We start from the raw sequence: 16,815 nt of genomic DNA, 5'->3' as shown, positions 1-16,815 counted from the left end.
ACTGCAACATATGACCGGAAACTTTTATCTTTTTTTCTCGTTCGCCTTTCTTCCCTCGTTTCTCCCACTTCCTCCTCCCAGATTCCCCTGGGCCAATACACGGAGCAGTACTTCACGGAGGGGCGGGCCCGGGAGGTGATTGACAGGTTCCGACAGGAACTGAAGGACATCGAGGAGTACATTCTGAGTCAGAACCAGGGGGAGGAGCTACCCTACCTTGTCCTGTTACCCAGCCGCATAGAGAACAGCATCACAATCTAGAGACAGAATATCAATCAATCAATAACTGATCACCTACCAGTAACATGCCAATACCACCATCTAGTTGATCATGATGAACCATGGAGATCAATAACAGAACAATATTGATCAACAACATATCAATATGAATATCATCAGCCAATATTAATATCATCAGCCATCTAGGGATGGAGATCACCAGGATCAATACTAATCAATTAATATCAATAACTGATATAAAGAGCAGAATCATCATCTACAATAACAGATTGATCAATAATACAGTGTCTTGTGCTGCATGGTCACTTTCAACCTAAGATCTGTGGAAATAGATACTACGAAAAATGCAAGTTCTTATGCTGTTTATTTGTAGACATATTTTCAATGATGTACTTTCTATGTGTTTATATGGCTGTGTTTTGTATACATATGTAATGTTTTAGTAAAAAAAGACATCTCAGCTAATCTTAACAATCAGAATTTATTTAAATGTCTGCAGACACAGAATGGAGGTGAAAAAGATATAAACCTTTTACAAGTCACTGAAGCTATTCGGCGTACTTTGTATATATGTTGTAGCTGGTCCCTTGGAAGGCAAACTAGGTGGAGAATAGATTCTGTCCAATAAGGCAATTAGCTAGATTTAGAGAGAAGACATTCTAGAACACTCGGACAAGGAGCGTTAGAATGCACGGCATAGGCAACATTCTAGAACACTGGAGTTCTAGGGAGCTAACCTTGGTGCAGCTTTGGCACCTGTAGGCACAGTGAGAGAATACAAAGCAAGAAACAAGTACACAGCAATCACTTTTTATCCTGAAGCGAGGCGGAAGCACAACCTTATTGGTGAATTCTATTAAATAAGTAAGTTTGTGAATACGAAATCTATTCATCTGATTCATTCATTACATACATACACATATACATACATGACAGTGCTACTATTCAGATGGATCTACGGACATGAATTGGCACACTTCTCCTTTCCAGTGCAGTGCTCTTTTCTGTCCAGTCGAGGGCGCTATTGCACCATGTACTCCTTGCGCTTATTAAGCTTTACTTGGCAGAAGGAGAGAGCGCCCACCAGCACGTAGACACTAGCTGCTATGAAGCAGTTGTAGCCCACCTGGTTATACAAGCCGTGGATGTTCTGAAGGCGGGTATTGCTGTGAGAGAAGTGGGTGTGTGTTAGTGGGGGGGGGGGGGGGGGGGGGGGGGGGGGGGGGGAGAAAGAGAGAGAGAAAACAGGAAGACAATTAAGGTTCCAAATTTGTATTCGAAAAATCCACAATTGTATTTTTCCTCACAGCGGACCCTGACAACCTGATTCCTCCCCTTCCCCGCGTTGCACACATCTGCGTGTGTGTGTGTGTCATGTCGTGTGTGTGTGTGTCATGTTGTGTGTGTGTGTCATGTCGTGTGTGTGTGTGACATTTCTGAAGCTATTCTTCCACTGTGAGTCACATGTGCTCATAGACAGAAATGGGGACTGGTGGTCACTGAATGGTCATGCTACAAGGGACATCATAATTCTGGACTGGAGCAATGGGCAGCTTTTTTTTTTTTTGGGGGGGGGGGGGTATTAAGCTGCTTAATGATGAAGAATAAAGTTACAGTAACACTTTGCAGCTACAATGTTGAACACAAACAGTTGGAAAGGCCATCTCTGTCCCTTGCCACATGGGGTGCAGTCAGGAGAGACTTCATATAGATCTAAGTTCTGTTCTAAGTTTTGTTCTAGTTCAGTTTTTGTCCATTGTTGTTGATGTTGCTGCTCCCTGCAAATCAATTGCCCTCTGGGATTTCATCATAAATTGAAGTGAAGTTTTTATGCCCAAACTCACACATCCTGGTCCATGTCTTCCTCTCTGAGTGGCACATCCTCGATCAGCACTGCGGAGTGGCTTGTGAAGAAAATACCCAGCATTGCCTGAGTGTGTGTGTGTGTGAGAGAGAGAGAGAGAGAGAGAGAGAGAGAGAGAGAGAGAGAGAGAGAGAGAGAGAGAGAGAGAGAGCAATCACTTGGTGATACCTAATATAAGCCTACCCATCCTGGTAGCTCCATTCTGGGTTAAATACAGTAACTCTGTCTGTCAGTCTCTCATTCATTAGCAAAGTTAAAAACATTTAGCATAACTGGCCAACAGTCTTGATGGACAACGGAGTCTATTCACACTCAGGAGGCCCTTGGTGCTAGACTATAGTAAACGTATAGCTGCAGACTTAAGTACAAAAACGCATGAGTTGTTAGGAAGACTAGATTTAAAGTAACTTTCAATTTTAAAAAGTGTAGCTTTGCCTGATAGCTAGCCAACTTACCAGCATGATTACACCCCAGATGCTAATAACTATTCCACAAGCGGCCAACTTTGGACCGCAACACAAACACGAGACCATGGTTTTAAGTTTTGAAATCAAGACATTGACTGAAGAAATACTTATAATCGCGTTACTGTTCGTGTTCTAGGCGTCTAAAGTTAAAAGAAAGGCACTTTTAGTTAACACTTCTTCAAAGTGACGACCAGTTCCAGCTGCAGTCACCAGTGAGTCAGGTGACTTGTCAAAGCCGGAAAAACGCGAATTTGTACATGTCATTTTGTATCTTGTGTATGTTGTTGTTGTTACATTTAATGGTAAATATTGTGCCACCAATGTTTCAGAATACAACAAGGCAATTAGATATAAAAATATAAATATTGACAACAATTATTGTTAACGCGTATTTGTTCGTAGGGCGTAGAATTTCAACCAATCAGCCGTCAAGAATGTCGACTTCCGGTTGTCCATTGATTCCGTGGTCTATAGCTAGCTAAGCTAGCTAGCACTTTGGGAGCAATAATAAATTACTACAGCAAACAGTCCAGATATAAGACCGCCAACAATAATAATAAAAAAAATGTCACGATTTATAGTAATATTTCCATGCAGCTTGTACGAATATTGATACGACTTCGCGGAGAGATTTTGTGCTAGCAACAGCGCCAAGCTATAAGCCTACGTTAACGTCAACGTTAGCTAGCTAGTGAGCTGGCTCACAATACCACAGAAAGTGGTCCAGTTCTCCGTCTGGTCGGTTCATACACCGCAACACTTTGGATTTGAAGTCCAGCAACACTCTGGATAATGACCTCGGCATCAACAAAAGTAAGTGATTTTTCCTGGTTGGTCTCTGTAATGCTTCATGAAAGGCACTACGGCATCACTTGCTTGCTACAGCAAAGACATGCATTGCAACAATGTGGAATATAACGTTAGTTTCAGCTTACTAGTAATTACATAGTAAATATGCATTATTTGTAAGCCACTGTCGCCCTACACCTGCGGAATAATTACATACTTAGCCATATCATACGCTTAACTTCAGCAAATTTGTGTAACAGTTCCTCCATGAAGTTGCATAAAGCCCACGCGGTGGCGCTACCCACAAGATGCACCACTCCTCCATCAGAGAACAAAATTGAACAATAAATTACAACGCTGTGTATTTCTATCTTTTTAATGTCCCCTACATTCTGTCTATTTGCAATGGCACCCAACCTCCGCTTTCTCTGTAGGTTGGAGAAATCTTCTCGGCTGCAGGAGCTGCCTTTACCAAGCTGGGTGAACTCACCATGCAGCTGCACCCTGTCGCAGACTCCAGTCCTGCAGGGTGAGACACACACACACACACTCACTCACACTTGACCTAGCTTTATTCTGAAGGGAATGTCTGGGCTTGTCTCACTGTTAGTCCACTTACCCTCTCTTGAATATCTTTTACATTTCTATGGAAACTACAGCCCATGAAAAAAAAGAGTTGGGCCGAGATTACATTACCTGGTCGTTAGAAGGTCTTGGGCTGACACACCGGACACCACTATCTGTTTTCGACCAGGTCCAGAAACAACCCCCCTTGCAAACGATCCCTGTGTGCGTCTGGGGAGTTAGAGGCTAGGGGTTGATTGTTTGGACGGGGGCCTATAGGGCCTAGGTTCCGTGAGCTAGTATCTGAACAGGGCCCCTAGCAGTCTGTGTGTCTCCTTGCAGAGCTAAGTGGACGGACACTGAGATTGAGCAGCTGAGATCGGCCGTGGTCAGGTTTGGTGACGACCTCAACGCACTCAGCTCTGTCATCAAGGAGCGCACTGTGTAAGAAACACACACTGTCACCCCCTCTCCTTTAGGATGATATTCTCTTTCCTCGTAGTCTCTCCATTCTCTCTCTGTGTGCTCCATCTTTCCTTTTGTCATTTACTTGCTGCCTCCACCCTTGTTTTACTTTCCATATCCTCATTTCCCCCTACATTGAGAACATCAAACTAGAGAGCTAGGCTAACAGTGACTCAAGCCCTGGCTAAAGAAAGCTACGATGAAAAAATCATTCTTGTGTCAGTATCTCACATTGTATTACTCATCTACCCATGTTTCACTGAGAACCCCGCAATTACATTTTTTATTATTATTTTTTAAATCCGGATTTGTTGACGGTCTCATATTCCAAAGGAAAGCATAAAAGCCCCACTTTGTGATAGCAGTGAATAACCGCCAGGGCCCTGTGTGTGTGTGTGTGTGTGCGCGCCTGTCAGAGGGCAGATCAAGAGCACGGTGAAGCGGAAGCTGTACGACGAGAGCGGGATGCCCGTCTCCGCCGACGCCCCCCGGAAGACCGCCAAGAAGGCCGCCGCCGTCTCCATGGCCGCCTCCGCGCCACACCCTGCGACCGTGATCGGCGTGCCGGCCGGGCAGGTCGTCGTGACGACGGGGCTCCAGGGGCCCCCGCCTCAAGGCCCGTCCGCCATGAAGAAACAGAAGACGGCAGGTGAGAGATGGAGGGGCGGGGCGGAAGAGAGGGGCGATGGGAGTTGGCGTGTGATGATCTTGTATACTTTTTAAATCATCCTCCCATCTTTGTTTTACTGCACATATTTCAGGGCTTAAGCGCCCTCTAATCTAAATTATATAATATTTTGTGGATGTCTTACATTTTGTGCAAGTCTTATATATTGTTCGTCTAATATTTTGTGTAGTGAATGTCTTCTTGCGATCAACCCTTAAATTGTTAAGTAAATATGTGCAGTGTATCCCTTAAGTCTATCTGCTTTCCATTCTTTCGTGTTGAACTTGATAGGACTGCGTTTCGTACACTTACACCAGCTCTCCTCGTGTATGTGTTACTTGATTGTTCCCTCACACCTACCGCACATGTTGTCCTGTGCCGTTGGGCCCTAACAGATGTGACTCTGAGTGCCCTGAACGATGCGGACGTCAACAGTGACCTGGTGGACATAGAGGGCTCCACCCCCAAGAAACTCAACTTCGACCAGGGTGAGAAAAGAACACTGGGCTCCTCTGAACTTGTGTCAAATATTTATGCAACTCGGTAAAAAAAAGAAATGGAAAAGAGAAAATAAATTCTATGATCTATCCAGAATTCATGTGGATGTTGTCAACAGCAGCATTGTATATTGTAAGACTGTGTTTTATATTATCATGTAGTAGTATATAAATGTATAGGTTCTATTAGTATATTGGTGTGAGAGTATTTTCCTATTGCATGATTATCTGTGATCAATTGTGCACTTGTAGGTGGTCCCTACTTCAAATACTTCAAATGACACCAAGTAAGCACACTGATTACTTAAAGTATTGTAAAACATCTGTGGTCCTCCTCTGTCTCCTAGACAACCTGAACCTCGACTCCAGCCTCATCATGAACTCCAGTAATCTGCCACTTCTCTCGCGCTGACCTCCGACCCCTGAACCCCGGATGGCTCAGGGGCTTGCTCTCATCACAGGATGGACGGATGCTCGTTTCTGTAAATAGTTTAAAAAAAATCTTTTATTCACACACAATGCTGACTGGAGATTGATGACTGGACAGGAGATGCATCTCACCGTCGGTTTATATTCATTCACAAATATGGCCATTTGTGTCTAGAGTGTAAGATAAAAACGACATGGTGTACTGAAAAAATGTCCCCGAACCCAATGATACTTTGATAAGTGCAACCCCCCATTCATGAGTAATACTGACAAATCCATAAACAGTTTAGAAATCATGAGATAAAATGTTGTGGTAACAGCTCCTCAAAGTGCTCGATTTAATAACACCATTTTCTTTTTAAGAAACAGCTGGCCAATCTAAGATGGTGGATGAATATATCATTCATCTCTCAGTTGTTTTTTAAAGGGGGGGGTGGGAGGTCCACCCTTAGTATCTATATTTCGTTTTAATCATGGAGACAGGGTGAAAGTAGAGACCATGGCAGAGAAGGGGGGGAGCTGGAGATACCAGGGTGTCAGTCTAAAGGGAGACGTGTTGTGTTTGGCAACTCGAGTTTACCGCTACCACACCACCCTGCTGTATAATGGTCGTTGGTTGCCCGATGTTTATAGAGAACAGTGACTGTCTCGTCGTGGTCGTGATCTAGTTTTGTATCATAGCCTTCCTCTGTAGAGATAGCGCTGATCAAAGGATGTGTGTGTAACTGAATTCATGTTGAATAAACTTGATTTTCTAGTAAAATATTGTTTTTCTTGATTTTCTATTTGTGTCTTTGTTGATGTTTGGGCAGCTTCATTCACATGTTTGTTTACTCCAGTGGTAATCTTTATTATGAAGGTTTATACAGTAGAGGACAGTGAAGAAAAGTCCACACTTAAAGGTCAACATCAATGAATGCAGGGTGAGAATGCCACACAGGCCTGGTCAAGATAAACACTAGTGATGGTGATCACTACCTTACAATAACATACAGTAAGAGTGTAACCCTTCCGTGTGACAACGATATTGATACACAAGGCAATGATTCAATATATTGGTTTTGATTCAATACAGTACCATATGATAGAATACAGTGCTATCCAGCTGTTACACTATTTCTAAGAAGCTACAACAAATACACACACACTTAGTATTCATTCCCACCCCCCGAATATTTTCCTTAGATGACCAATATGAATCAATTTGGTCTCATTGATTCAAAAGAATCAATTTAAATGAACCCTTAATACACAGTAGAGATTCCACTACCACATTCCTGCTGGTCCGTTGATGATGATGATGATGATGATGATGATGGTGAGTGTGTGTCTGACTGAAGCAGCACAAGTCGTACTGGCAGCCCACATAGAGAGCATCTACCAGTAATGATGTGCTGCTACTACCTGGCACACTGACAGGGTGGAACCACCGGAACCAATAGAACCCGCGGAAGGCTTCTATAGAACCGAGCTGGGAATCAGAATCAGGACAGGGATGGGGGCATTCCCAGGGCTCCCAGTCACAGCACACAATGATTTGGAGTTGCTTTTTAGAAGCTGCAAAACATGATGTGCTGCTAGAGGGGGCACTGGAGGGGGGGGGGGTCGCTGTGGAAACGCCATGGTGTTGGGTGGATAGACACAGGCACTGTGAAGACAAAATTATTGAAATAATATTAGAATAGCATGGCAACCAGATGAGATAGTGTGATCCTCTGAATTTAAGACCTGTTCAGAGCAGTGCTGCATGAGAAAACCACAAAATGTAGGCTAATGTAATTTTCACAATCCAGAGGCTTCTAGAATTTTCTACAAGGAACATGAGTTGGCAGTTAATTGACAGGGCTTTGTGGATAAACTTTATTTAAGGCTTCATAATCAAAATGAGGAAACTGAGACAAATAAATAATAAAATCAAATATTTCAAAGCAATGTTCACTACTATTACTTAAATAATGCAACTGGTGTAGCTTAATTTAACAATATTCAGGTTTAAAGCTTTAACCTCTTTTTATGAACTTCAATTATTTTTGAGATGAGACAAACAAAATGGACGATGGGCAAATGGACAAAATGGAGGATGAGGAGCACAAAAGAGAAAAGAGTTTTTTGATCACTACACTTAGCCTACTATTAACTACACCTGGTGTTCCCAGTCACCAACTTGACTTCTAACTTCAACAGAATGTACAAAATGATATCTTTGAAAATGTACATTTATGAAATTCATAATTTACCATATTTTTATAGACCAATTTCTATTCAATTCTTAAACCTTAAAAGTTTGAGTTTTTTTTACTTCTTGTGTGTGACTTGAACAGATATGCTTATCAAAAACACTATTTTTTCTACATAGAGATAGATCAGCTAGTAAAAGCTAAAATTACCACCACAGTGTTAGTCTCACAAACACTGAAAATAAATCTAGTCTCTTATTAAATATCTACTCCTTCAATAAGCCTACAGCTAATTTTTTTTTTCTTCTTCAAGTCTTTTTTTTCCAACCATCTCTCATTTGATACGATGTCATGTGTACACCTTCTAGACTGCCAAACATACTACAAGGAACAATGTGTTAAAATGATGAATGCAATTAACATTTAATTATGCATGGTGTTCAGATAAATAGGGAATCTATGCCAAAGCCGTGCCATTGCTGACTAAGGCATAAGGAGTAGGCTAGGTTATACTGTAATAGCCTAACCACATATAAAAGAAGAAAAAACAGGAAAATAAATTAGGGCAAAATGAGTAAAAGAAAAAAATCATGAGGAAATTAGTAGTAGCTTCTGAGAAAATAAGACAAGATCTTTATGAGGAATATGAGGATATGAGGATATTAGCTTACTCATCATAGACTTAGTGACGGTGAATCATGCTGACATTATAGCCTAGATAGAGTTATTGCAAGCTTGCTTATGAAAAATGTATTCGTACCAAAAGACTTGACTGAAAAGAACCCCCACCAGAGAAAATGTCACTGCTACGCCAGGTGGGCGCGGACAGAGAGAACATTCTAGCCTCATTATATCTCACCGTCTTAAAGACAAGATTATTAGACTTCAAACATGACCGAGTGTGTGTGTGTGTGTGTGTGAAAGAGGGAGAAAGAATGAGTGTGTGTGTGTGTGAGAGAGAGAGAGAGAGAGAGAGAGAGAGGAGAGGAGAAAAAAGGAGACCATTTTTACACAGGGGGCCCAGCCAGACAGGCTCGTGTGACCTTGACAATGACATTCACAGACAGCAGGGATGTACCTGAGCTCCATCTTACACGCATGATAGAGGGATGAGAGAGATGAGGGGGGGGGGGGGGGTAAAAAAAACAAGTATAAGACAAACGTGAGAGTGGTGAGCTATGGAGAGAGAGGGGGGGGTCACTTCTTGGCAGTTGGAGCACTGCTGATGTGGCCCTTGAAGGAAGCTGAACACACACACACACACATACAAGAGACACGGCTGAAGCATGATCTACAGTCTGTTCCTGGTTTCATCAACACGCGTGTGGCATCTGCAATGTGATCTGCGTAACAGGTGGGGCAGAATAAAGGCTACAGACAGTGGCTAGCCCAAACTAATATTTAACCCCTCCAGAATATTCTAGAAGCAGCATGGGCCTCAAGGTCTCTAAGGGAGGGATTGACGGTCAACGAGCCAACGAAAAGTCTTTAACATTATACAACATGCAATTGAGGATTTTTGGAAAGAGATATTTCGTAATTGAAGTGAGTTTTTTTTTCTTGTGTGGAGGAGTGGGGGACAGAAAGAGAAGGGAAAAAAAAACAGCTCACACTAACCACACCAATGTGGTGTGCTTAGAACTTTTACACTTCCGAAAAAGTTGGATTACACAGCAAACATTTGCATCAAAGACGGTTTTTTTTCTTTCTTTCAACCACAGTTAAAATAGCACTAATTCAAGTGAACCCGATTTACTGAATTTTACAACATTTTTCAAACTAAAGGGGGAAACTCCAGCTAAAACCAAAAAGTGCTAGGAAAAACAACTTTCCAAGGTCAAAAAGCGAGCATTTGAACTTGGCTAATGTGTGAGCAGAGCCAAAGGCATATTAATTGCAGCTTACAGTCAACCACATAACTGCCAACTATAACCCAGGCCGCTCCATCTTAGTGACATAAAGGTGACGTTCTATCTCACAGTGCAACACTATACAGTCACACACACACACACACACACACGCACACACACAATCTCAAACACAGTAAAGCAGGGTCACATTATGAGAAAGCTTATTAAAACGTTGGAATCAAAACTGGAGCAGTAAGAATTTGATTGTCTCTATTGCCAACCTCATTGAAAAAGAGTACGGAGAGAGAGAGAGACCTAGAGAGAGAGAGAGAGAGACAGAGAGAGAGCGAGAGAGAGAGAGAAAGTGCGCGCAGGAGAGTGGGGCGAGAGAGAGAGAACGAGAGAGTATGCCGAAAAAGTGGCAGCGAGAGAGAGAGAGAGAGAGAGAGAGAGAGAGAGAGAGAAAGAGAGAGGAAGGAAGGAGGAAGAAAAACGAGACCTGGGGTTGCGAGAAAAGCTCTTTTCCCTCCGACTGGCCCGGGCTCGTCTAGTCAGTCAGGACAGGGGCCATTTTATAAAAGCTTTCAAACAGACAGAGAGAGGAGAGAAAGACAGAAAGACAGAAGAAAGCTTCACTTACCTCCCCTCCTTCTGCCCTGGCTGATATTGTCACAGTAAACGGATGAGGAAAGGAGAAAGGTTTGTTAGTTAATTAACCCTCCAACGAGAACAGAGAAAAATAATGAACAATCAATCAACTGCTACCCCCCCCCCCCCCCCTACCCCTGTAACCCCTCTCTCTCTCGCTAATCTGCTCTACACACACCTTTAGTGCTGGTCACAACAGTGATGCTACTTGAAAAGGCCTAGCAAGCCCTTCCCCACCACACACAACTTTAGTCAAACTCAAACTCAATTGCAGAATTGTCCCAAAAATATATCTGTATCACTCAAACCGGAAATTCCAATAAAACGGATCAGATCATAGTACAAAACACACACACACACACGTACTAGTACAAACACCCACATACACACATCAATGGGAATACCCAGGCTAATTTCAGGAGAAGAGGAGGGGGGGGGGAGAAGCCCCATTAGAAAAGCTGGTGGGGGCCTCCTTCTCCCAGATGAGGACAGCAGTTTGGTTCCACTCCTAAAAAATGCCCCAAAACCCATCTACCCATCCACTCCCTATCTCTTTCTACTGTGCCCTCCCTCCCTCCAACCCCTCTTCCCACACAACCCAACCATAGTTACCCCCTCTCCTCTGGTCTCACCTCCAGACCTCAGTCTTGTTCAGTGTGAAGCCTCGGCTAGGCAGTAGCTAGTGAGACAGGCTGGGCTGGGGAACTTAGTAGGCATAAAAAGCACGGGGCTGTAGCCTTTTTCCCTGGCCATCACTTTCTACAATAAAAATCGACATTTTCGGAGGCGCCAAAAAATCTGAAAAAAAATCGGGGGGTCCCAGGGGCCCTGCCTGAGGCTGGTGTGAAATTTGGGGCCTGTCGCCGCACCCCCAGGGGGGCAAAAAATTATTTTTCTGGGGGCTAACGTTGGGTCTGGGACGCGGCAGTGTGCAGGCAGCCTCCTCTCGCTCACTGACTTGTAACCGTGCCAAGACTCTCAGCCAGCAGAGAGAAAGAGAGACGGAGGGAAAGAGAGAGAGGGAGGGAGGGAGAGGGAGTCGAAAGAGAGAGAGAGAGAGAGAGAGAGAGAGAGAGGGAAAAAAGGGGAACAGGCTAGACTACGGGAAAGTATAGGGAACGGGCGAGGGATAAGAAATGGAGAAAGTGTCATCGTGAGTGTGTGTGCGCGAGTGTTTTTTCCTGTAGCTCTTTCAAGATAGCGACTCTCGCGCGCGCACACATGCACACACACGCCACAAACTAACCACCGAGTCTCCTAGATTAGACTGAACTAAAAAGGCACACATGAGACTCCACAAGCCTGGCTCGCTCCACTCTTTGTGCACAGAACAGAAAGTAAAAAAAAAAACAAAAGCTGAAATGGGCGCGTCGAAAGAAATGCATGCAAATAAAATGTTTAAAATGTTGCTACCATTATTGATCTACCCTACTTTTGAGTCTTACTGGCTGGAAATGTCTTCAGATGTTCATAAGATTATGTGGCGATATGATTAGACTTGGTTGAATGTGAGCAGAGGCAGTAGGCGGAGGAGGCCTTGAGTGGTGAAAGTACTGTTCTTGAACCACAGATAGTTTTACCAAAAGGACACAGAGGCCTAAACCGTCCTCTCTCACACACGCGCACACACACACACATGCACACGCTCATGAGAGCAGACGCCATAAGAAAATATAGACAAAAGGCCCTGTTCTAGAATCATAAATAGAATGTTTTGACTACAATCACAATACCATGATTCTGTCTCGACAAACTCAAACATTGACAGTGTAGACTTGGCCAGCTCAACCAATATTTCTCTCTGCAGAACAGCTGAATTTTGAATAGGAGAAACTTGCAAGTCACATAACCGTCTCCATAGCAAACACAGATATTTATATAAATTCATTTCCATCTAATCATAAGAGTTTAAATGGATAATTCGGATAAATCTTCTATGCCGTCTATCTGCTTTGGGCAGCTGCAGATAAGGTTAATTATTAACCCTAGAAATATCTGCTTGTGAAGCTATACAATGTGGATACGTGCTTTATATGTGCAGCTTTTGAGTGAGCCCTTTCAAATCAATGTCACATGTAGTGCAGTGTGTTTTAGGACAGTTGGTATCAGCTAAACCCAATACCAGGTTGTTAAGCACTTTGTGAAGCTAACCACCCTGTAGGACTCTGCATTGCGATTTAATACATTGCAACCTCTGTTCTAAATCATGTACATTGAACAGAGTATACGATAGAACAGGAGTTTGAGTCTTTATTTTGATAGAATAGACACCTGTTCCCTAACACAGCCCATCAGAATCAGAAAATCTAAAAGAAATATTTCAAGTGTCTAATTTTTGTGGATGTTAGATTGAATCCACCATAGGCTTGTTTGTGAGGGGTTGGCTTGTGTGGGTATACAATGGGCAAATGACACACACTGAGACTCACTACTGGTAAAATTACTGTTTAAGCTATAGGCCTACATAGATAACCACTCTGCAATGCTTATCATGCTCCAAACTGAGGTTTAAGTCCACTGTGTAGTTAGGCTAGGTTCAGTGGCATTCATAGTGAGCATCACTCAAACTACTCCCTTTGCGAAATCTACATTGTTATGGTTTGTGGTTTTTACAGCATCCAATGCATTTGGATATTGTAGCCTAGGCTATATTGATCACCTTCCATACTATGCGTCATAACATCTTATTAACTGGGTCGGTGTTTCATAAAAGAAATAGGATCTCGAGTAGCTGGCATCAAAATCAGAAGGAATATCGAGAGTTTATAGACTGATCATAAGAGACGTTACATTTCTCACACATGTCACACTGTAGCAAGTACGTGGCAACGATGACGCAGATTCAAATCGCACACCTAGAGGATTCCAAGCGACGGTTTTCACTATCAATCAATTAAATATCGCATGTTCCAATGTATTTATCGCGTAAAAAGTGCAGGACGACTACATTGAGGCTTTTTGTATCTCAGAATCTCTGGCAATTATTTATGGAGTGTCTTTAAGCGTGAGAATGACAACGAAATTGTATTATTTTGACATTCTCTGGATGTATGGTGCTGAAGCGAAAAAAGGTTGACAGAAATTCGGGACTAGCTATAGATTTGACAAGATCCTCGATGGGCGCCAATCTTCGCCAAAATCTATACAGCCATCAACTTTGGCAACATAAATGCAGGGCATTGCGCCAACAGAGAAAATTCGTTTCAAAATATACAGTAACTAGCTAGGCTACATTAGATAACAAGTAGTCTACGAGACAACCAGTGGCGCACAATTGTGGCGCTTCATCTTAATATGCAGCCAACTATTTTATCTAACCAATTCAAACTAACCTCATAGGTAAAGTAAGAAATCGTTATTGTTATATAAAATAAACTTTAGATACAAAAATGAAATGGATAAACAAGTTTGAATGGTTTTACCCTCGGCTATTAGATAGTTTGCATTCAACAGTGTATGGTAAAGGGGGTTGGGCAAGCAGAAAGTGCTGACTCAGAGCATTAACCTAGCTAGTTCATCAACGTGAGTCCGTCGTTATTGTGAGAAATTTGTCAGTTTCTGATTATCTCAGAACGTTAAGTTAAATATGAATAATTTTATAACAATGTGATCGCACACAATTCAAATGTTTAAGGATATCGAGAGATTTTCAGCTACTTTGAACATGGGGGGTGGGGTGGGATCTTGAGGGGGGTCGCATGAGCGCATGTTGGGAGGGCTGCAGAGCCCCAGCACCAGAGCAGGGACGGGGGAGTGGCGGGCACAACCCTTTTGTGCGGCGAAATTAAACAATTCCCCGAACCTTTTTCTGTGATACAACTTATTTCCACCAAGCTACCCGACATTACAGCTGTAAAGTTCCTGGTTAGTTAGCTGGCGGCCAGAAACCTTATTCATTTATCGAGATAGCACGCCAGGACTATCGTCTTTTGTCTGTCCCCATCAAACAAGGACTGCAACTTTGTTGCATAGCTCAAATTGCATCATCCTAATTTAGCCTAATAACATTATTCAATTCAAGTAAGTTCAGCCGGTCGACTGGCAAGCTCTTGTGATGTTATCTAACAGGATAAAGTGGTACTGGATAAAATGAATGAAATAAGAAGAACACACAGCTGGCACATAATGGCTGACATTAACAAGAATCTATTCAGAACATGAATCATGAAACTTGTTAAAAACACTGTTATAGCAGCTAAATATCTACATACACGTTAAAAGTGCTTACCTTGGGTAAAATGTCCTCGCGCAATGAAAAATAACAATTATTTCGAAAATATTCCCCGTCTAATTGCATTAGAAAAATGTCAAATAAATTCACTAAAAAATGTTTTTCAACCCGACTCTCATTCTCTGTCAAGGAAAAGTTTGAAAATGGCGCCAACGTCTCCTCTCAGCGGCTCTACTAACACTGGTGACACGAGGCAGAGGAAAAAAAATAAATATAAATTCCAAAGGTTGAATTATAATTTTTCACAATATGCATATTGTGCGTATACGATAGCCTAATCCATATTGGTAGTTGTTTTCGCACAAAATGGCTCCTGTGATTTTTATTTAATTTTTGTGTAATTATTCAGTAATAACCGTCAAAGATTGTTCCAGTCGTAGTGCAGGACGGGAGATGATACATTCGGTTGTGTTTTGAATTTCTAAACCGGGAACGCAGAAAAGGAAGGATTTGTCGCCCCCTGTAGTATGGCATTAGTAATAGAAGAGTTTGTTAACTGATCCTTTTTATATAGGCCTATTTTATAACAGAATATCTGTTTAATCTTACACCAACAAGTGTGAGTAGCCTATTCTACAATCATCTTAGGTAATATAGTTTATTCAATTTAGATGTATATTGGTGGATATTTACAGCTAACTTGCTTCCAAAACGGAATGAGAATCTTTCATCTTTCATTCGGACACCGCATGTTACATAGGCCTACTCTTGTTTCTAGATGCTTCAGTGTGATGATGGACAATAAATATCTTCGCATCCAACCATGATAGTTGTTTTTCTTTTTTCTTTTAAAAAAAGAACACACTCACACACACACATTCACACAAAACAAGAGACAGTTGCCAGCCTACCAGCCCTGCCTGCTGTATTCCCTAATAGATTCTGTAATAATAACCTACACTTAAGTGTAAAATCAACAACGTTTCCTGAAAAGTGTGCTAACAAACTGTTTGTTTATGTAGTAGAGACTTTCCATCAATACAGCAGAAAGGGTCTTATACAACAACGAGGATTAATCATTCACCCTGGGGGCAACTGAGAACTAAAGGGCAACAACAATTTTTGGAGATGGAAGTCTTCATGGTCCACGGGCTGCCTCATCAGAGCGCCAGCAGCGGAAGGACAGAACGCAGGTCCATCACCCAGAGCTCTGAGTACCTGTGACATCACAATGGCCTATTACTTACAGCGACCTGCCGGTCCCCAGGAGGGGGGGACATTGTTTTTGTGAATGACTGGATTTCCCGGAGGTGTAGATCTTCTATTTTTACCACCCTGCGTGTGTGTGTGTACATTAGCTAGGTAGTTGACCTTTGGGTTGTCTTCAGGTGAATAGGGAGATTATTAACATTATTGCTAATCCACTTTGTTTACAAAAGCATGACTATTAGTCACACACACACACACACACACACACACACACACACACACACACACACACACACACACACACACACACACACACACACACACACACACACACACAAAGTCAAACCGCACGTACAGAGCCAAACCACACAGGACTATGGGTTTACATTAAACATGTTTAATCCTGTAGGTATTTCACACATGGTCAACATGGCAGTAACAAGATAAACAGGAAATATACACACTGTCATCAAGGGCCGTTAGAGGACTCAACCGGGAAACATCTACAATTGCGTGTATGTGTGTGTGTGTGTGTGTGTGTGCCATTGAAACATGCATCAGGGCAGGGGTAGGATGGAGGAGGGTGGAGATTTCCTAATTGTACTACCGCGATTTAGGAATATATGGCAGCCATTTTGGAAAATATATATTCATATATATGAAGAAATGTGTCAACATCAAAGAAAAAAGAGGTTAATATAATCACATCTGAGTGAAACATGTATGTCATGTCCATCAACCTGAGGTAAAACATCCGCCTTCAAAACCACTCAAATAA

At 42.3% G+C, this 16,815-nt stretch overlaps 3 protein-coding genes across 4 annotated transcripts in view; 2 read left to right on the top strand and 1 right to left on the bottom strand.

Moving 5' to 3' along the window:
- alox12 (arachidonate 12-lipoxygenase) overlaps positions 1-422 on the top strand; it is a gene marked incomplete at its 5' end in the record, with an annotated part of 6,060 nt that extends 5,638 nt beyond the window's left edge. Inside the window, one exon of the mRNA XM_084451750.1 lies at positions 82-422. Coding sequence (XP_084307876.1) covers positions 82-261 — 180 coding nt within the window. The 3' untranslated portion in view covers positions 262-422. The remainder of the gene's footprint in view (positions 1-81) is intronic.
- A 322-nt stretch (positions 423-744) lies between these two features.
- On the bottom strand, positions 745-2,770 carry LOC311320030 (ribonuclease kappa-A-like). Its single transcript, XM_084451678.1, has 3 exons — positions 2,560-2,770; positions 2,085-2,170; positions 745-1,406 (listed from the first exon to the last, which is right to left on the bottom strand). Exons 1-3 carry the CDS (start codon positions 2,635-2,637, stop codon positions 1,262-1,264), a joined length of 309 nt encoding a protein of 102 aa, XP_084307804.1. The 5' UTR covers positions 2,638-2,770; the 3' UTR covers positions 745-1,261.
- A 316-nt stretch (positions 2,771-3,086) lies between these two features.
- Positions 3,087-6,677, top strand: LOC311320579 (BPTF-associated chromatin complex component 1). 2 transcript variants are annotated; one of them, XM_084452361.1, is made up of 6 exons: positions 3,087-3,384; positions 3,795-3,889; positions 4,267-4,368; positions 4,806-5,038; positions 5,452-5,544; positions 5,901-6,677. In XM_084452361.1, the coding sequence occupies exons 1-6, from the start codon at positions 3,364-3,366 to the stop codon at positions 5,963-5,965; spliced, it is 609 nt and encodes a 202-aa protein (XP_084308487.1). In that variant the 5' UTR covers positions 3,087-3,363; the 3' UTR covers positions 5,966-6,677. The 2 variants fall into 2 exon arrangements, with proteins under 2 accessions (XP_084308487.1, XP_084308488.1); XM_084452362.1 differs by lacking the exon at positions 4,267-4,368.
- Positions 6,678-16,815: the final 10,138 nt, after the last annotated feature.

Source organism: Borostomias antarcticus, assembly GCF_949987555.1.
Source record: "Borostomias antarcticus genome assembly, chromosome: 17".
Taxonomy (NCBI): domain Eukaryota; kingdom Metazoa; phylum Chordata; class Actinopteri; order Stomiiformes; family Stomiidae; genus Borostomias; species Borostomias antarcticus.
The sequence above is the reverse complement of the archived record's forward strand: the minus strand, read 5'-3'. Positions and strand labels throughout refer to the sequence as shown.